This window comes from Salvelinus fontinalis, chromosome 2 (assembly GCF_029448725.1).
Source record: "Salvelinus fontinalis isolate EN_2023a chromosome 2, ASM2944872v1, whole genome shotgun sequence".
In the NCBI taxonomy this organism is placed as follows: Eukaryota; Metazoa; Chordata; class Actinopteri; order Salmoniformes; family Salmonidae; genus Salvelinus; species Salvelinus fontinalis.
This window is the reverse complement of record NC_074666.1, coordinates 34049901-34070880: the sequence shown is the minus strand read 5'-3', so window position 1 is coordinate 34070880 and position 20980 is coordinate 34049901. Positions and strand designations below refer to the sequence as shown.

General features: G+C 42.5%; 1 protein-coding gene across 6 annotated transcripts in view; it reads right to left on the bottom strand.

Annotated features, from left to right (window-relative positions):
* Nucleotides 1–1100: 1100 nt before the first annotated feature.
* Nucleotides 1101–20980, bottom strand: part of LOC129817498 (ubiquitin carboxyl-terminal hydrolase 25-like) — a 40924-nt gene continuing 21044 nt past the window's right edge. For 3 of the 6 annotated variants that reach the window (XM_055872804.1, XM_055872813.1, XM_055872830.1), the window contains exons 11-26: nucleotides 17441–17568; nucleotides 17193–17288; nucleotides 15732–15896; nucleotides 15314–15543; nucleotides 15116–15186; nucleotides 14678–14906; nucleotides 14163–14402; nucleotides 13782–13924; nucleotides 13322–13564; nucleotides 12089–12184; nucleotides 11512–11690; nucleotides 10525–10603; nucleotides 7630–7709; nucleotides 7018–7141; nucleotides 5123–5315; nucleotides 1101–1927 (exon numbers count right to left, since the gene is read on the bottom strand). In XM_055872804.1, the coding sequence (XP_055728779.1) occupies nucleotides 1755–1927; nucleotides 5123–5315; nucleotides 7018–7141; nucleotides 7630–7709; nucleotides 10525–10603; nucleotides 11512–11690; nucleotides 12089–12184; nucleotides 13322–13564; nucleotides 13782–13924; nucleotides 14163–14402; nucleotides 14678–14906; nucleotides 15116–15186; nucleotides 15314–15543; nucleotides 15732–15896; nucleotides 17193–17288; nucleotides 17441–17568 (2469 nt within the window). In that variant the 3' untranslated portion in view covers nucleotides 1101–1754. The remainder of the gene's footprint in view (nucleotides 1928–5122; nucleotides 5316–7017; nucleotides 7142–7629; nucleotides 7710–10524; nucleotides 10604–11511; nucleotides 11691–12088; nucleotides 12185–13321; nucleotides 13565–13781; nucleotides 13925–14162; nucleotides 14403–14677; nucleotides 14907–15115; nucleotides 15187–15313; nucleotides 15544–15731; nucleotides 15897–17192; nucleotides 17289–17440; nucleotides 17569–20980) is intronic. The other 3 variants (XM_055872840.1, XM_055872850.1, XM_055872821.1) reach the window with 2 other exon arrangements.

The following is a 20980-nucleotide window of genomic DNA, read 5'->3' as shown; positions in this document are numbered from 1 at the left end:
CTGCCTGATGCCATTCCTGAGCAAGCTCTGTACTGGTGGTGCCCCGATCCCGCAGCTGAATCAACTTTAGGATACGGTCCTGGCGCTTGCTGGACTTTCTTGGGCGCCCTGAAGCCTTCTTCACAACAATTGAACCGCTCTCCTTGAAGTTCTTGATGATCCAATAAAATGGTTGATTTAGGTGAAATCTCACTGGCAGCAAAATCCTTGCCTGTGAAGCCATTTTTGTGCAAAGCAATGATGACAGCACGTGTTTCCTTGCAGGTAACAATGATGACAGAGGAAGAACAATGATTCCAAACACCACCCTCCAGTCTGTTATTCGAACTCAATCAGCACTCACAACTATGTTAACGAGAGAATAACTGACATGTCAGCTGGTCCTTTTGTGGCAGGGCTGAAATGCAGTGGAGATGTTTTTTGGGGGATTCAGTTCATTTGCATGGCAAAGGGGGACTTTGCAATTCATCTGATCACTCTTCATAACATGCGGGAGTATATGCAAATTGCCATCATACAAACTGAGGCAGCTGACTTTGACACAAATATTAATTTTCATTCTCAAAACTTTTGGCCACGACTGTATGTAAACTTGTGATACAGTGAATTATAAGTGAAATAATCTGTCTGTAAACAATTGTTGAAAAAATTACTTGTCATGCACAAAGTAGATGTCCTAACCAACTTGCCAAAACCATAGATTGTTAACAAGAAATTTATGGAGTGGTTGAAAAACCAGTTTTAATGACTCCAACCTAAGTGTATGTAAACTTCCGACTTCAACTGTAGTTTTCAGTTTTCCCCTCCACACTCAGTCCACTCACAGACAGTCCTAGCTAAATTCTTGCTTGAAAAATTGCTCTTTGCTGAAAAGCTGTTTATTTTATTTTATTAGAAAAAAAAAAATCACAGCAACTTACTTGCTACCCAGAAATGATATTGAGATAAAAATGGCTGAATTGGACCTGTAAGACACTTTATGTTGGCGTTTCCTTTATTTTGGCAGTTACCTGTACATTCACACAGTTAACAGCCATGTAATACATGATTGCATTATATCAGTTAGTGCAGAAATAAAGACATGGGACATCAGACAAAGGAACGATGTATTTGGCCTAAAAGGGCCATAAATAAAATTTTATTATCTTGATTTATTAACAAGCCACAGAGTGTCCATGGCTGTCTACCACAGCACTTAAAACTTCTCATTCTGGTGCAGTACAGAGTTCAGACCCACTTGAGATACTTAAAGCCGCTGATAAAATCTCAAGGTTCTCATTTTGTCGCTTCTTTTAGAAAAATAAAACAAAAACGTGATAATACTGTACCAAATTGGTGGCAGAGCAGCAGGGCGATCCTTCTTCTGCAGAGAAGGGGTGCTTTTAGAAAGAGGCGGGTGGGGGTGGGAGGGGGCATAAACTGAACAACAAAAAACAAAAAAACACCCCACCTCATTTAACAAAGCTTGGAGCAGCATGCACTGGCTTTCAATCACTGCAAGAGCACCATTTCCACTACCCCTGCTTTTCCTTTTCCAACTGTCTGTTCATTAATTTCTGTTGCGTTTTACTTAAATTGAATTGAAATAATTATTATAATGATAAAACCTATAGCAGCAAAAGAGATAGAGGAGAAACAGCTATAGCGAGTGACCCCTGGTTTATAAGGAAGGCATGGGTAAAGAGTTTCATTGATGAGTGGCCTGGGTGCTGAGGGGGCCGTGGGACTGTGAGGGGGGCTGCTGCCCCCTCAGCTCATCTCCCGTCTGCAGGCACCCGGCTCAAGGAGGCCATGACACGGCCGTAGCGCTCAACCAGCTCTAGGGTGGAGTAGGTGGGCAGCTTTGGAGGGTCGTGGAAGCTTTTTATCTCTGTCGAGCAGTCAAGTAACTTGGGTAGGAAGTCAGTCAGCTTCTCCTGCAGGTTGGCTGCAGCAGGAGGTGGAGAACAATAATGGAGAGGGCAGAGAGAAAAAGAAAGAGTTGGAGAGAGTGATTATTTCGATGTCCTTGCTTGCGTCACTCTTCAGAGTCACATCCAGTTACCAAACAGATAAATCATAAGCTAAATATTTTCACTGTGATAGCACAAGCTCTTGGTAAGCATGCTCCTCTAGGAAAACACAGATTGAGAAAACAAGATGAAAGAGGCCCAGGGTTGGCTGTAGTTCTAAGAAGACGCTGCTGGGTCACTTTTCTGAAAACCAATCAAACGTTTTATTGGAGTAGAGGCTAGAACTCCACTGAACCACGTTCTCTGAACTAACAATTTGGGTCAAATTCTGCCAACACAAGGTGGGTATATCCCTGGCTGTTCTGGCTGCTAATATCAACTAACTTGACCGTGTCCCTGACCATGTTCCATGTCACTCCCAAATTAAACTACAGCAGAAAAACAACCAATAATCCAACAGATCTCCAGTACCAAAAATCGAACCCCCCTGCCTCTAGGCTCTTGTACTCTTTTCACATTATTGCGCTAGCCCAAACCGTACTGTGTTGCCTCAGATATGTTATTGTTGGTTCCAGCAACTACCGAGGGTGCCTAATAGGGTAGGACGATATTACAATAGCATCGTCTATCGACGATGATTGACAGCCATTGTCGATGGTGATAACATTGTGATGTGACAGACGATGGTTTAGCATATTTGAACTTGACTGGAGCCTGGCAATAAAATAAACTGTCTCGCAGCATCACACAAGTGACATTCCGAGTAATTTTTCTATTCCTATAGGCTATTTCAATAAATATGTTATATAGCCTACAGAACGCAAGAGAGCAGGAATCTAGGGAGTTTTCCCTAGCCACCGTGCTTCTACACCTGCATTGCTTGCTGTTTGGGGTTTTAGGCAGGGTTTCTGTACAGCACTTTGAGATATCAGCTGATCTAAGAAGGGCTTTATAAATAAATTTGATTTGAAATTTTAATTGAATGTAGGCCAGACAGAGCGGAGAATTCCACCAAAGCGGCGCAAAATGCCCAGTCAGAAAATATTGTTTCTCTCTCTCTCTCTGTCAGATGCATGGGCTATAGCCTAAACCTATACTTTTTTAAATAATGGACACTCAAAGTGAAACTGACAGCGTTTTAGCTACTTTGCAGATATGAAACAGACAATCATAATATATCAGTCAAAAATATAAAATTCCCAGTTTATGCTACAAAACCAACTTTATAAGAAGTTTTCAAAATAGGTTCTATTTGACTCAACATTCCATGACATACACTAAGGCATTGTTGGCAGAATAGATCAATGCAGTTCACTGCATGATTAATATAATTTACCAATAATTTTTTTCGGAGTCCAAAAACTACTGCTATCAGGTTTCAAATCACAGCTGGCCTGGTACATTGTTTGCTGCCTCCATTCGGAATGCACTGTCAGTTCCAATGACTAAATATTTTTGACAAAAACAGAAATGTAACTAAGGCTGGGAATGTCAATACAATCAAACTATCAAAGGCAATGATCACAAGTCAATCATAACGTGGCTAATATGCTAGCGTATCCATTTATCTAGCTAGGACGTCATGTCATTGGAGAGGGTGAGTGACTGACTTATCTCCTCGTATAATTTTCAGTGGCTACACAGCTAAAGATGCATGTGTCATTTTGTTAGCTAGCAAAAAATGTGAATCACTTAACTAGCTAGCTATTCTGAACGAGTTATGCAGTTAGCATGATTTTTTTTTATAAAAGTAAGACCCGCTGAATATGACCGGTGTCAGTAAACGTAGGCAAATAAAAGTACTAGTTCCTCGCAGACACTCTATACAACAACGCTCTATATAACATGTAAACAGCTCTGCTAGGGCGAGTAAAATGGTCAGTGATGTGTTCTCTCATTTGTGTCTGGAAGTAGCTAGCTACTTTAGCCAGTTAGCTTGGGTGCTTGGTTGGGACAATGCATGCATTGGCAGGCAAGTTGCGGAAGGATGAGCAGGCTATTCCCCATCGTTTATCAGTGCAATTTTGACAGCCAACTAGCTGAAAAAGTTTGAGGGTTTATCTAATGATCCTTCTTTAGATTTTAGCTCATCTTGCTCTGGCTAGGATTAGTTGTTGATCTTGTTGATGTGCATATATTAAAAGATAACCTACCTTTTTATGGTTGTTTGATCAATAGGACTGTAAAGTTCACAAATGTAAGAGGACTTCCGTGGCATTTAGCTAAATATTTGCAGAAATCCATTCAAGTTTATTTTGTGGCTTTTGTGGAACGCGTTCTAATGATCTAAATTTACACTGTTGCAACTGCCTGTAAACACACAGTCCAGTTCAAAGTGAATGATGGCAGGCCCTTGTAGCAAAAGGTTTGTTTGCATGTAGACCTACTGTAGCTCTCTGATTGGCAACGGTGCACGGTGCGGTGCGGTCTGCATAGACTCCACTCCTACCGTAATCACTATTAATTGTCCAAACGCACGGTCGCTTTCCCACTCTATATTGCTATAGAATATTCACAAATGCCTTAGTAATTGCCAAACATTATGAGAATTTATTAAAACGTGAAAATTACCATATCTAAGTGCTCACTGGTCAGAAAATGTAAAACATTTGCAAATTATTATTTTAACTATCTTGTGTTTTAAAAAACACAGCCTATATTGCCTTCTCTCTTCAAGACGGAAGGCTATGCGTCATCGTTCTGTGCATGGCTTTCTCCTGATCAAACAATGAATGTAACGGAGTTCCATCTCAAAACATTATTTGAATACCCTAAAAAGGTACGATAGCTAGAGGACTAATAATGAGAAGGAACAAACAATATCAACAGCCAATAGAAAAATTGAATGACAAGTTGAAATTAGTTTAAGCTTTTTAATCATCAATTCGGGCCGTGAATATCCCTCCATGCTAGGTTGAAAACCAAATGGCCAATAACCTATCCTCCTACTAGGCCGATCATAAAAGCTTTAACACAATAGGGGCGATAGCATCGTATATTATAATGTTTTATAGGTACATACAGCACAGGACAGTACAGCTGGGTCAGTAGTGTGAAAATGCTCTTTGTTCCCTCTGCCCTATGACTTTTTTAGACTCTTGGTAGATTAGTCCCCTAATCTTCAAATTTGGGTTAAAAATAATCCAAAACAAACAAACAAACAAACTCACGCTCCATCTCCTGCCCCAGGTAGGAGCACCAGCGGTTCCTCATGTCCTCCACAGCCAGCAGGTCCTTCTCTGTGTCGTGGACAAGCAGTAGGGGGATACACGGCACCACCAGCTCATTCATGATGCTCAGCCCATTGCAAACCTCCGGCTCCTCACCAGACTCAAACATCCCCGCCGCATTCTCGTTCAGTTTCTATGGGCAAAGCACATGCATATAGATCGATGAGTTATGGATTTGCTTCATATGTTAGGGATTAGCTTGAAGTGGTATGCTAACAAATTTACCAGTATTAGCTACTCTGTCAAAACAGACTTACAGGACAGCCAGGTATTACATGTTCCTATGTTATTAATGTATATGTATTTTACATTAGAGACCACCTCTGTGTGAGGGGCTGCAGCTCAGGTAAGACACAGACCATTTGCATTGCTGGGGGCGGCAGATAGCCTAGTAGTTAGAGCATTGGGCCAGTAACCAAAAGGTTACTAGATCAAATCCCAGAGCTGACAAGGTAAAAATCTGTCGTTCTGTCCCTGAACAAGGCAGTTAACCCACTGTTCCTAGGCCATCATTGTAAATAGGAATTTGTTCTTAACTGACTTGCCTAGTTAAATAAAACATATATAAATTTCCACTATCTGGTAGTCACCCATCCCCAAAGACATTGTCAATGTCAGAGGATGTTCTCAAGGCCTGTGGTACTGACATGGGCAGTGACGTACTACATGATGCACACAGACACTTCGCTATGTTCGCCTTAGCTAAGCCTTGCAATGCTGCTGACACAGAAACTCCCTGACCTCAGCTCTGGGGTACCTTACACAGATGCAGACGGCCATTCCGGAACCAGAGAGACTTGGTGGGGGTTCACAAAACATAACTGTGTCAATGTCAGCAGTGTTTTCAATTAAAACAAGGAGGAGGTAAACAGCGGGGCTGGAGGGAGCGGGGCTGGAGCGGGAGCCAGGGGTTCATTCTGGCCAGAGATCTGAGATGGTAGCTAACTCTAGCAGAGCCCTGAAGGAGCAGAGCCAAGGTTAGCTCAGGACACAGCCATGTCTCCTGGTAATGTGTTTACACTTGCTGGGCTTACTGCTTCCTATTCCCACTCGGATGATTACATTAGGAGCACAATGCCGGTGTAGGGTTACTGAGTGCAGGAGCAGCAACAGGGTCAACCGAGGAGAATCAGGGTTACCCCTTTTTCTCTCCCAGTTCAGACCAGACCAGTCACAGCTTGATCTGACCGACCAGGGAATCATTCCATCTAAGCCCTAACAAATAGAACCAGAGCACAGTTTGGAGATGGGATATGAAAAACAAAAGTGAAGCTGTAGTCTGATCAGAATATTGAAAAGATTAGGATCTTTCCCCCACACCAAGAGCATTTGCTGAGAAAAGTTATGTGGGAATCTTTATGGGCAATAAAAAAGACAATGTAATATCTCAGCTAGAACAGGAACAAGCCTTGCATCAATCCTAGAGATTAATGGGTGGGGGGATCATCTTGGTCGACATCACAGTTTGGCCGAGTCAACGTGACTCAAGGGAAGACAAGGATGAGTTAGGAGGTCAGAGACAGACAGCCTTGCTGATAAGACGATAGTGGTGATCATTTCAAAGAGAATGACCTAACTACTTCCACTGTGACCTATTGTTTTGACTGGAAACATGTGATGATCTTTAAAACACTATGGATGAACTCCGACCACTTCCTCTCATTTAGGCTGCAACTGTCTTTTTAAAAAGTTTCTATACGAAATGCTAAACTTGCTAGCATCAGAAAATCCTACATGAACTTACTAACTAAATAAATAAAGTCAACTGCTGACAGAGATTTGCAATGGTGCAGTGGTTCAGTTGTATGATTGTGAGTGATAGAGGTTTGTCTCACCAGCAGGCACTCTCTGCGGTAGTGACCTATGAGCTCATCGTTGTGACCTCTGTACAGCCCTTTGACCAACAGCTCTCTGTTGTACTGGTACGAGTAGATCAGGTACATCAAGGCCTCCACAAAGCTGCAGAAAAGCAGACACAGGACAGTCAGATACATTATAGAAGCATCAGGCTGGTACAAACATAACCACAAGGAGAGGCAGCAGAGATATAAATCAGGTTTAGCTGAGTCTACAAAAGGAAACTAGAGAAGGAACTGTCAGGCTTTTTTCAGAGGATTTAAAAACGGATGTACTGGAGGGAGAATTAACAGAAGAAATAACCAAATACATGAACAACCATCTTGATCAATGAGCTCTATGCTCCAGAAGGATCTGCTGGGATCTGCTGCCCTCTGCAGGTGACTTTAGGAAGTTCAGGTCCTACTATTAATAATGCAATCATCTACAGAGAGTACTTCAATCTCTATTTTCAAAACAATATATTCAATACAGAAATGGTTCAAGAATATCAGTTCACGCTTAAAGTAAGAAAATGACACTTAAGTTAGAAGCTCTGCATCGTGGAGAGCAGAATGTAATAACAGTCCTGCCAATTAGCAGAGCCTCACCATTTCTTCTGGAACAGCTCTAAACCAATCATCAGGAAGATTGTTGTCTCGCGGAAATTCCTGTAGTCCTGATGCCACATCTGGGAAAAATGTAGGGGCCAAAGGTTCATAAATTAGCTTTAAAGGATTTTAAGGACGGATCTGGAACATTTGGATCTAACATTGAAGATTAACATGACATATGTTTTTATTTCCATTGGATAGAAGTGTTAGTGGGATCAGTTCAAATGTAGAGATTATAATCATTTAAACATTTTACTTGAATGCTAAATATTGTGCACACGCTCATCTCATTTCATTTGGGCTCCTGAGTGGCGCAGTGGTCTAAGGCACTGCATCTCAGTGCTTGAGATGTCACTACAGACCCTGGTTCGATTCCAGGCTGTATCACAACCGGCCGTGATTAGGAGTCCCATAGGGTGGTGCACAATTGGCCCAGCATCGTCCCGGTTAGGGTTTGGCCAGGGTAGGCCGTCATTGTAAGTAAGAATTTGTTCTTAACTGACTTAACTAGACACACCTACTCATTGAAAGGTCTTTATTTTTACTATGTTGTACATTGTAGAATAATAGTGATGACATCAAATTATGAAATAACTATGGAATCATGTAGTAACCCAATTTCTTTTAAACAAATCTAAAAATATTTTAGATTTTTCAAAGTAGCCACCCTTTGCCTTGATGACAGCTTTGCAAACTCTTGGCATTCTCAACCAGCTTAACCTGGAATGCTTTTCTAACAGTCTTGAAGGAGTTCCCATATATGCTGAGCACTTGTTGGCTGCTTTTCCTTCACTCTGCAGTCCAACTCACCCCAAATCATCTCAATTGGGTTGAGGTCGGGTGATTGTGGAGGCAATCTAATGCAGCACTCCCTTCACCCGCATTCTTGGTCAAATAGCCCTCACACAGCCTGGGGGTGTGTTGGGTCATTGTCCTGTTGAAAAACAAATAATAGTGGGACTAAGCGCAAACCAGATGGGACAGCGTATCGCTGCAGAATGCTCTGGTAGCCATGCTGGTTATGGGTGCCTTGAATTCTAAATAAATCACAGACAGTGTCACCAGCAAAGCACCCCCCACACCACCTCCTCCATGCTTCATGGTGGGAACCAAACATGCAATGACTGACTGTCTCCTCATAATTTTTCAGTGGCTACACAGCTAGAGATGCACATGTCATTTGGTTAGCTAGCAAGAAATGTGAATCACTTTACTAGCTAGCTATTCTGAACGACTGTTATGCAGCAAGACCCGCTGAATATGACCGGTGTCAGTAAACGTAGGCAAAGAAAGCACTAGTTCGTCACGAACGCTCTATATAACATGTAAACAGCTCTGCTATGGCGAGTAAAATTGTCAGTGAGGTGCTCTCTCATTTGTGTCTGGAAGTAGCTAGCTACACTAGCCAGTTAGCTTGGGTGCTTGGTTGGGACACCGCATGTATTGGCAGGCAAGTTGCAGAAGGACGAGCAGGCTATTCCCCATCGTTTATCAGTGCAATTTTGACAGCCAACTAGCTGAAAAAGTTTGAGGGTTTATCTAATGATCCTTCTTTAGATTTTAGCTCATCTTGCTCTGGCTAGCATTAGTTGTTGATCTTGTTGATGTGCATATAGTAAAAGATAACCTACCTTTTTATGGTTGTTTGATCAATAGGACCGTAAAGTTCACAAACGTAAGAGGCATTACAATTCAAGTGTATTTTGAAGCTTTTGCAGAATGTGTTCTAATGATCCAAATTTGCGCTGTTGCAGCTGCCTGTAAACACACAGTCCAGTTCAAAGTGAATGATGGCAGGCCCTTGTAGCAAAAGGCTTGTTTGCATGTAGACCTACTGTAGCTCTGATTGGCAATGGTGCACTCAGTCTGCATAGACTCCACTCCTGGACAAGACAGATGTTTTTATTTCAGTTTTATTTACGGCAGTGTCTATTAATTATCCAAACGCACGGCCGTTTTTCCACTCTTTGCTATAGAATATTCACAAATCCCTTAGACACGGCGGTTGGAACCAAAATTCTCAAATTTTCCTGCAGACCAAAGGACAGATTGCTCCATTGCTCGTTTCTTGGCCCAAGCAAGTCTCTTATTATTAGCCTCCTTTAATAGTGGTTTCTTTGCAGAAATTCAACCATGAAGGCCTGATTCATGCAGTCTCTTCTGAACAGTTGAGATGTGTCTGTTACATGAACTCTGAAGCATTTATTTGGGCTGCAATTTCTGAGGCTGGTAACTAATGAACTTATTCTCTGCAGCAGAGGTAACTCTGGGTCTTCCTTTTCCCGTGGCGGTCCTCATGAGAGCCAGTTTCACCCAAGCATTTGATGGTTTTTGCAATTGCACTTGAAGAAACTTTCAAAGTTCTTGAAATGTTCCTTATTGACTGACCTTCATGTCTTAAAGTCATGGACTGTTGTTTCTTTTTGCTTATTTTAGCTGTTCTTGCCATAATATGGACTTGGTCTTTTACCAAATAGGGCTATCTTCTGTATACCCCCCCACCTTGTCACAACACAACTGATTGGCTCAAATGCATAAAGGAAAGAAATTACACAAATTAACTTTTAACAAGGCACACCTGTTAATTGAAATGCATTCCAGGTTACAACCTCATGAAGCTGGTTGAGAGAATGCCAAGTGTGCAAACCTGTCATCAAGGCAAAGGGTGGCTACTTTGAAGAAGTTGTTTAACACTTTTTTGGTTACTACTTGATTCCATATGTGTCTTTTCATATTTTTGATGTCTAAACTATTATTCTATAATGTAGAAAATAGTAAAAAGAAAGAAAACCCGTGGAATGAGTAGGTGTGTCCAAATTTTTTGACGGGTACTGTATGTACCAGAACAAACATTTGAAACCAGTCAAAACCAGAGTGTTGCAGAACGCTGACCTCATACTCCTCCATGTTGACCTCTTCTGGCTTAACAAGGTCTAGTTTGCCACGGGCCACCTTCATAATGCTCTTACACCTGAGAGAGAGAAGGGGGGAATGGAGAGAAAGGGAAAGTGAGAGAGAAAGAGAAGAAAGCGGAGAGAAAGGGAGAGTGATGTTACAGCAGCTTGGCAGTGGTACAGCAGCTTGGCAGTGATACTGGTGAAGTACTAGCTACTCCAGGAAATTAAATATTACACGTGGTCTCGCGGCCGTGAAACACAGGCCCAATGAATCACTCCTTACTACTTAACCAGACGCTCCTCCTCTCCAGAGTGTCTTATTGAGACCACATGCAACACATAATTATACCGCTCAGAAGAGGAGAGTTGACTCAATGAATTTAAGAATATGGATTACCACAAACATCTCAGTGCGTGTGCGATAACTTTGAGACATTAGAAGAGATGTGATTTATCCAGAGAAATGTGATGTTCTTCTTTAGTCCTCAAAAAGGGCAAACTTATAAAGTAGCTGGATATATGGCAGGGTAGGATGTTTTACACTGGTGCAAAATATAAAAGATGTTCAACTCTATAAAAGTTCTGTAAGGCTGTCCTACTGGAATAAATATAACAGACTGGGCATTATCAAGCTATAGTTGACTTCATAAACGACTTCAGGTCATTTGAGGTCATATAACATATTCAAAGGCTTTGCTTTTTGCTACCCTCTGCTGGTGAATTTGGGAAGTTCGGCGGTAATAACCTGGTGTTGTCTTTGTTTAATTTTTTATTTAACTAGGCAAGTCAGTTAATAACAAATTCTTATTGACAATGACGGCCTAGGAACAGTGGGTTAACTGCCTTGTTCAGGGGTAGAACAACAGATTTTTACCTTGTCAGCTCGGGGATTCGATCTAGCAACCTTTTGTTTCCTGGCCGAACGCTCTAACCACTATTTTAATAAAGATAAGACGGTTATGGTGGTGTAACCCATACAGACCGTTCGTCAAAGCTTAGGTTGCGGTCTGCGAACTGCATGAGGAGGGTTCTCTCCAGGATCTTCTTGGGGGCCTGGTTATGGATGAAGTAGACGATGACGTGCCGCAGACGGTAGTCATTCTCCGGGGCCGTGTCCTCCTGGGCAAACCTCAGCAGACGGGTGTACTCCACCTTAATGGCCTGAAAAACAAAAAGCATTGGGTGAATGGACATGGTAGGCCCAATAAGCATTAGAACTTTAGAGTGTAGGCCTATATTACAACACTGACAAACATCTACAGCAGCAGGAGACAAAACTAGCGTCTTCCACGTAAGAGTTGTCAAGATCATCATCATCATCCTTCTCATCCAAAACTCAAAGATTGGTTTCAAGTTTGCTTTGTTCAAATGAATCTCTAGTCCCACTTCTGGAGGATGCTTTTGAAAAGACCAACTAACTCAAAAAGAACAGATGGAGAAATGCCAGGTAAAAAGGGATGAGAGGATGGTTGTGGAGAGGCATGCAGTGAAATAGAGTGAGTGAATAAATAAAGGAGTGAAAGAGAAAAGAAAGAGAAATGGGATCTGGATTTATGTACCTTGAAGAAGGCGGCTTCAGGCCCAAGCTTTTCAAACACACTCCTGGCCTTGCCAATGGACATTATAATACCCTGCATGTTGGGAGTCATCATGGCCTGCAGTAGCCAAGGAGGGGAAGCAGGTTACAACAGTAGAAAATAGATCCCTTGGACCCCTCGGAGCAAGCCCCCCCCCCCAAAAAATACACCTTTTTGGCACAGCACTATTCGAGCTTCCCTGGGCCATGCAACTCTGTCACGACAAGCATACCGTACATCACTCAGCAGTCCATGCATATGTTAATTATTCTACTACTGTGAGGTACATACAAAGCCCCTGTCATGTGAAGGACGAAGTACATGCTTAAATTGTCCTATGAAGGAGAGTCTCTGTCTATGAAGTAGGGCCTCTGAAAGGCAGCCCTGTGAAAATCAAGGTCCCTATGGTACAGACAGTACCTACAGACAGTCATACTGTGGTACAGCCAGCAGACAGCCTATGGTCCATCTGAGGGGGTTTGAAACTAAACAACATTGATTCTACTGCAGCACTTTGACAACATTATTCACCACACACTACTATAAAATGCCAAACCAAGCAAAATCAAATCATTTATTGTTAGGAGCAGTGAGACAAAGCGCTTACATTATTCAACTTGTACTTTTCTTTTCCCCTCAAGAGTATAGTATGTATCAACTATCAACTATGTATCAAAAATTATGTTGGCAATAGTAATACAAACTGTGCAAATCTCATTTACTTCTCACATTTGCTGCCGAGATGCAGTTAAAAATAAACTCTCCAGACAATTGAGTCGATGTTTAGGTGAAATTTATGTCCATATATCTCGGATGAGAACCGAAGGCTTCTGTTTTGTGTAGAAGAGAGAGAGCGCTTCTGTTGCAAGATGCAGGTAGGCTTGACAGGGATAGGCTTTTCACACAATATGTTTTTAAAGCTAGCCCAAGGCTAGTTTCATCTTCTAGGATAGTACACTGACTGTAGTCTAATATAGCACTCCTATCTTGGTCTGCCAAGAAGTTTGGTGAAAATGCCAACTGTGAGAAACTTGCACTGAGCTAACCATGACTCTGGTTTGAAGACTGGTCTAAATGAAAATTTACTCAAGTGTGAAAACCCTATAAAAAGAGCCAAGAGGAGAACATCTCCTCATTCTAATCACCAAACAGGCAGAGAGACTTTTCAGCACACCAAAGAAGAGTCAGCTGGGTGAGCTGAGTGTCGAGCGCTACCTCATCATCGTACCCCCCCTCCTCTGACTCGATGACAAAGGTTCCCACCTGGGGAATGGCAACCTCTACTGTACGCTGGGAAAGGGGCTCATCCTCCATGGGGGGGTCAGGGTCAGAGCGAGGGGTGAGGGAAGGATCCACAGGCTGAGGGTCAGAGGGAGGGGCGAGGGGGGTTTCAGTGTCCACCTGGACATCGGACTGGGGTTTGGGGGGAAGGGGTGGGGAGAGACTCCCTCCACTGGACTGTGGAGAGAGCGAGAGAACAAACAAGAAAGAGCGAGAGGCATGGTGGGCAACGTTAAACAGAAAGAGAAACTAAGAAAAAGGGGGAAATTAAGAACTTTAACTGGGGTAGGCCTACGTGGTTCAGTAACAGAAGCGTAGGAGTAGTGGTTAACGTGGTTAAGAGGTGTATGCGTCCGAGTGTGTGTGTGTGTGTGTGAGAGATGTTTGGTCTTACTGCAGTAAGCAGTCCCTCAGGGCTCCTCTCCTCCTGCTGCTCGGCTGCAGCCTTGGAGATGGCCCTCTCTGTGTCCTCCTGCAGGTGCTTGGAGTCGTCTGTGGGGGACGGCTGCTCCATGTACTCTGGGTCCTGCTGAGGACCTGGAGGAACCACACACAGACACAAACACATAAACCAACACTGCAGTGGAAGCACAAGTCTCTCATTGACAAATGTCATGAGTATCTGCCTAATATAATTTACACACTATTGTGCCAATTGGCCCCAACTGTGCTGGCCTGGAAATGTTATTGTCACACTTCCAGAAACTTTGGTCAAGGCGTAACCAGACCAGCTCAGTAGTGTTTAAATGTTGTAGAGAAGACCCCTGGTCCTCACCCCAGCTGTCTGGTGGACTGGGCTCTGTGCTCATAGGTTGATGGGATGTTGTTGTTTCTGCTGCTGCAGTGGCTGCAGCCAGGGCCAGCTTCTCCTGCTGGGCCTTGCGTGCCTGCAGGGTGTCCCACTCCTCGATCTCCTTGTCAAACAGGCCATTGTCCTCCTTCACGTATGCCTTCAGGTCCGAAGGGAGCTTATCAAGACCACTCAGCATCTGACCCGTCTCCTTATCAAACTCCTCTGCAGAGACACACACACAACCAGGCAGTCAGCTACAGTCACCAGGTGTATATTATAAACATGCTCAGAAATGGAAAGTCCTGTGCACGTACAGCATAAACAGACCCTAAGAATAACCAACAAGCTTGCCCATGTCCTAATTACATACTCTGAAAGGATAGTGATTACAGCTGCAATTACTGCTTTTTAACACAAGAACAAAGAAAATACAGTATACCATAACAAGAGAGGCAAAAGCCAAATAAATATATTTATCTACAGTGAGCGGTAGCTACCTTCTATGAGGAAAGGCTTCTTGTCGTTGATGTACATGAGGCAGTAGGCGCTGGCGTTGCGGTAGCCTCCGAACGAGTCCCTGACCAGCTCCTCCCAGGAGGACTTGGTGACCGAGATGTCGTTGTACTTCATCCAGCGCTGCTGGTGGGGGTCGTAGATGTAGGCCCAGTAATGGCCAGCGTTAGCCTGGCCCTCGTGCACTAGCACCGCATGCAGCCGGAACGGAACCTGGTAGCCAGCAGGGGGGGGGGGGGGGGAAAGGAGTGACCAGGAACACAATGCAATCCGCTGAGTTGTGTTAACTCAATGTGTGTTAAATGTGAGTGCTCTCAAATCAAGACAATAACACCTCCATTGGTGTTTAAGTATTACAGCCAGTGAAAAACATTTTTTTTGTGTGAAGGTGGTTCGTCAGGTTTAGGCAGGGCATCTCTTACTTGCATCATGGACTTGTCAGAGTACATCAGCTCGATGGTTCTGTGGATTCTGGATATGCTGCCCTGAAGATCTGGAGAAGCAAAATCAACCCATCATTAGAATTAAGATATTTGTGTGCTTGAGAGCATATGAGACAGATGGAGGTAAACAAGACGCTGTATTATACGAGGCTGTTTGAGGCCAGAGGTCGTACGTACCATGGGTGTCATTCTCCACCTCACTCCTCCAGCGGTGCAGGCAGCCTTCCAGCACCCGGAGCTCCTCCTCAGTGATGTGGCGTGGGGCTGGGTGCATGGGCAGGTCAGGGGGCAGTCGGGACTGGGTGAAGGGCTTGTGGATGGGCACCCTCTGCTGTGTGGAGGGAGCTTGGGTGGGGGCGGGGGACAAACCCTCTGGAAGGGTGCAGGAGGGACCCTGTTCGGCTGTGCTGTAATGTCAGGTGCAGACGAGTGTGAAGAAGTCAAAACCACAACTATGTACTTCTGAATCCCACTTATTTAACAGTTCAATAAGACAGAATTACTGAGAAAAAAAAGGTATCAGAAACATGTACACATGAACACTTAAATCCTGACACAAGGAGCGGTTGTAGCTGCATGGTGTTGCATGACTTGCCTTAGAGCGGGCAGCAGCTGCCCCGTTGTGCCACCGGGGGGTGCTGATGTGTCGAGGTCCTCCAAGGGAGAGGTGCAGACTGGCTTACTGGAGGCAAACTCCATGGCGTACTGCAGGACATCTGCCAGAGGAAACCTCTTGGGACCAGAGCCATAGCTCAGATACCTGAGAGAGAGAGAGAGAGAGGGGGAAGAGAGAGGATGAAAGACTATCTATAAAGTGAAAGAGCATCTATAAACACCATACCAGCATATAAAATGTTAAATGCATTACGAAAGTGAGAAATTGTGAACAGAATGTGACTGCTGGGGACATGTTGTACATACCAACAATGCCAGAAATAAAACCAGTCGTTAATGATTACACTGTTCTGTTTTGTCTCCAGGAGTGGGTATTGTATTGTTGCTATGACTGTTGCTAGGGAATGACCAGTCATTTTGATAGTTTATCAATGTAAGAAAGTAAACAGAGGTGTGTGTGTGTAGGTGTATACGTGTTAGGGCTGGACGATATGATCAAAATATCTCAATATTTATCATATTTTTGATGGTATATAATGTCTCTGAATAATAACATTTCTAAATATGCTGTCTGGGTAGTTTTAATAGGCTTTCTCCATACTGTTCAACCAAACTTTCACTAAAAATAATAGGAGGACAAAACTGACAGTCTTATTTATAGAACTTTACATAGGAATCAGAATCTGGTACTCAACCAATGGTTACCATTTGCAGTTATTTGTTCAATTCAACAATTTTTATAAATTTCTTAATGTCCTGCATCATGCACACTAATAATTCGATATTAAAATGGATTATGGCAGTAGGACGAAGCTGGGCCAATTGTACGCCACCCTATGGGACACCCGAACACGGCTGGTTGTGATACAGCCCAGGATTGAACCCGGGTCTGTAGTGACTTCTTAGACCACTGCGGCACTCGGGAGGCCCAAAATCATATTAACATTTAGAACTAACTATCATATTAAATCTGACTATCCACAATAATTGCATTATTGTGTGCATGTAACCGTACAGTGTCACGTTTTATTTCGTCTTAGTATGCCTCCATTTCATAAAAATAAAAAAACATTACATTAATGAAGAATAATTATTATCCTCTATATTTTTGGCTTCAATTGCAGTTCTTACTTTTGTCCCTAGAGGTAGTTGGACGATTTCTAGGGGTCTATTTGGCAAGCTTGCCCTCCTGAAGTTGTTGACTTGTTGTGCTAGAAAGTTAGCTAGCAGTTTTCAGCTGTTAGCAGTTTTCTTACTATAAAAATGGTTGAGCGCCATTTTTGTCATGAAGGAATTATTTTAATGTAAGAAATCAAACATTAAAATACCCTTGTAGACGGAAAAGTGACAACCCAAACCGGTCTGTGAATGAATAGTTATATAATTTCTTTATGGTTTACCCCCCCATGTGTGTGTGAAAGCCTAGCTCAGTTTACTGTACCTCTCCAGACGCTGTTGAAGTAAAGTCAGTTGCTCTTTCAGTCTCCTGATCTCCTCTCGTTTAATCCTGGTGATCTCTCGGTTCCTGTCCATATACCTGATGAAATAAAACAGAAATCATACATGGAGAATCTCCGTTGAATGTGTTTTTTAGGCCAGGAATATGCTTAATCTGGGTCAGAGAAAAAGGCCCTAAACACAACACACACAATTTTCTTTGATATGCGAGTTGAATAACATTTTCCTTACCGGTCCATGTACAGCATGGAGGGGAACTCCAGCTTGTTGTGGATCTTCTCAGGTCGACCCAGGGCTTGGTTGAACTCAAATCTCGACAGTTCAAAGGTCAAGACAGGAGGAAGTTCGGTAAACCAATGCTGAGGGGGAAATTCCAAATATGTCATTATAATTGAGTTCCTGTTTTCTAAAATAGGTCATATGAGTCATTGGTTTTCCATAAACACCACATTTTAGAATGTTTTAATTGGGCCCTTCTTAATGAGTAGTTTTGAGTAGCGTGCTTAGAAATCATTCCTACATGACTCGCCTGTCCCACTAATATTGTTGTGTCTCCAGTCTATTATTTATGTCCAAGCAGACGTCGATGGTATATACACTGAGTGTACAAAACATTAGGAACACCTGCTCTTTCCATGAAGCTATGATCCCTTACACCTGTTAAATCCACTTCAATCATTGTAGATGAAGGGGAGGAGACAGCTTAAAGGATTTTTAAGCCTTGAGACAATTGAGAAACAGGCTGCGGTCCAAACACATTTATAACCCCTCAGGCCTTACGCTATCCACTTTCCCTCGGGGGAATCCCCATCGAAACCGGATACAGTTTGACTGCCATCTTAAGGGGAGGTCCAATTCACTAACGTTGCCTCCTCGGCCATCAATTTAGCTCGAGGGAGCAAGTGAACAACTTTTCACTTGCGGGGTTGATATGACCCACAATTCAATGCAAACTGTAGTCACATGTCAAACTCTGGTGGCCGTGAAGTTTCGGCATGTCATAAAAAAGTATGAAGCTAACTTGCTAAAACACATACACTAGTGATGCACTGAAATTACATTTTTGGCCGAAAGCGATATGTTATATTTTCCTTGCCAAAAAAAAACAATACCCGATATTTAACATTTTTGTGGCCTTTTAAGCATTAACACACACACACATGGATGCAGCGGTCTAAGGCACTGCATCTCAGTGCAAGAGGAGTCACTAGAGTCCCTGGTTCGAATCCAGGCTGTATCACATCCAGCCATGATTGGGAGTCTCATAGGGCAGCGTTAAATTGGCCCAGCGTAGTCTGGGCCGTCATTGTAAATAAGAATTTGTTCTTAACTGACTTGCCTAGTTAAATAAAAGGTTACACACACAAAAAAGTTATTTTGCTGGCATTTACTTAGGTCTCCATTACCAGAAAAACATAATCAAAACCTATTTCTTTCACTTACTTGCTGTGCTGTTTTGTTGTTCATTTGTTCAGTCGTTTCATTCTCAATCAGGATTTCTATGGTACGCCATTTTGGGTCTTTGCGTGTCAAAAAAAGATGCACGTCAAAACAACACTATTTGACGTGTCAAATAAGCTTGTTGACCAATCAGGACCTGAATATAACTGCACGTCAAATAATAATTGAATGCGTTCATACATTTTTTACGTAGTTATTACACATTGATTACACTATCACTCGTATTTCATATGTCACAACGATACGTATGCTATGATGCTGGAAAAGTTGTCTAGCGCATGTACAGTGCTGGTCATAAAAAAAAGCTAGCTAGCTCATGGATGCAAACTATGTAGTTCTTCACCAAAAACATAGCAAAACAACAATGTTTGATTAGTTATAGTTAGCTAGCTAACTATATTGCTAAGTGTCATGTGAAATAAACCCTAATTTATAAGACAGTTCTTATTTGATTAATGGTGGTCGGACCCATCTATGTGAAGCTAGCCACAATAAGGATTAGCCACAGTTGCCGTAGTTGACTTTGCGCTTAGCCTTCAAAATAAAAGTACTACTATTTGTATTCATTTGCATCACTGTCAATGACATACTTTTATTTTGAAGGCAACTTGCAAATTCCACTATTGTGCCTAATCCTTATAATCCGGTCTGGTCGAGCTTCACTAGCCAGATGAAGCTAGTTGGCTGCTTATAACGTTAACTTTGGGCAACAGGGTTAAGTAGCTGGCTAGCTATTTATTTTCATGAACTGAAGTTCAATTTCAATAGGCGAACAACAAGTGGCTACCTAGCTAATACTTACTCACAAGGATTCCTAAACCATTGCTACGAATAATGAAAATGGCCGGTGTTTGCAGACTTTTTTTGTACAGCTTTGACAGTGCTACTGTATCTTTTTTGACACGCAAAAAAGACCCAAACGGAGTTCCATAGTATGTATGTCGTGAAGCTAATAGCAGTGACACTATTACTGTGTAACTCCGGTAGGGCAACATCATCGGAAAAATAGCACACTTGGTAGTGTGTACCGGTGCTCGACCAGTCGGCGTAAGCCAACATAACCCAGGACAGAGAACGGTTGATTGTCAAGGGCAATGAATTCCATTATCTTGGCTTTAACGGATTTCGCCTTTGAGTTGTCAAAGGACTGCTCAACTTGTTGACTGCTCTATCCACACAGCAGACATTGTGGGCTAGGTTAGAATGCTGTGTTGCACGTGTAGCGCAACATTTTACGTGGCGTCTACGTCCTGTACCTACGTTATATAGGTATGCACGGTAGCTTTGACATCGGCGTTAAACTAGACAGACATCGGGCCGATACCGATGTTGGCATTTTTAGCTAATATCGTCCGATTCCGATATGTTCACCGATATATCGTGCATCCCTAACACACACACTTACTTGTTGGTACCCTTACAGCTCATTGAAATAATGCTTAATTCCTCCTGAAAAGCGATGGAATTAAAAGCTATTTTATTATGTATACTTGCATGCCTTTGGTATGTCAAAGAATAAAGCAAAGAAGCTGTGAAAAGAGATTAATTATTGCTTATTTTACAAAGATATTCCAAAATGGCCTGGACACATTTGTTGGTACCTATTAGAAAAGATAATAAATAATTGGATTAGTGATATTTCAAACTAATTTGTTTCTTTAATTAGTATCACACGTCTCCAATCTTGTAATCAGTCATTCAGCCTATTTAAATGGAGTAAAGTAGTCACTGTGCTGTTTGGTATCATTGTGTGCACCACACTGAACATGGACCAGAGAAAGCAAAGGAGAGATTTGTCTGAGGAGATCAGAAAGAAAATACTAGACAAGCATGGTAAAGGTAAAGGCTAGAAGACCATCTCCAAGCAGCTTGATGTTCCTGTGACAACAGTTGCAAATATTATTAACAAGTTTAAGGTCCATGGAACTTTTGCCAACCTCCCTGGGCGCGGCCACAAGAGGAAAATCGACCCCAGATTGAACAGGAGGATAGTGCGAATGGTAGAAAAAGAACTAAGCATAACTGCCAATGAGATACAAACTGAACTCCAAGGTGAAGGTACGTCAGTTTCTGATCGCTCCATCTGTCACTTTTTGAGCGAAAGTGGGCTCCATGGAAGACCCAGGAGGACTCCACTTTTGAAAGAAAAACAGAAAAAAAAACAGACTGGAATTTGCTAAAATGCATATTGACAAGCCACAATCCTTCTGGGACAATGTCCTTTGGACAGATGAGTCAAAACTGGATATTTTTGGCAAGTCACATCAGCTCTATGTTCACAGACGAAAAAAATAAGATTAAAGAAAAGAA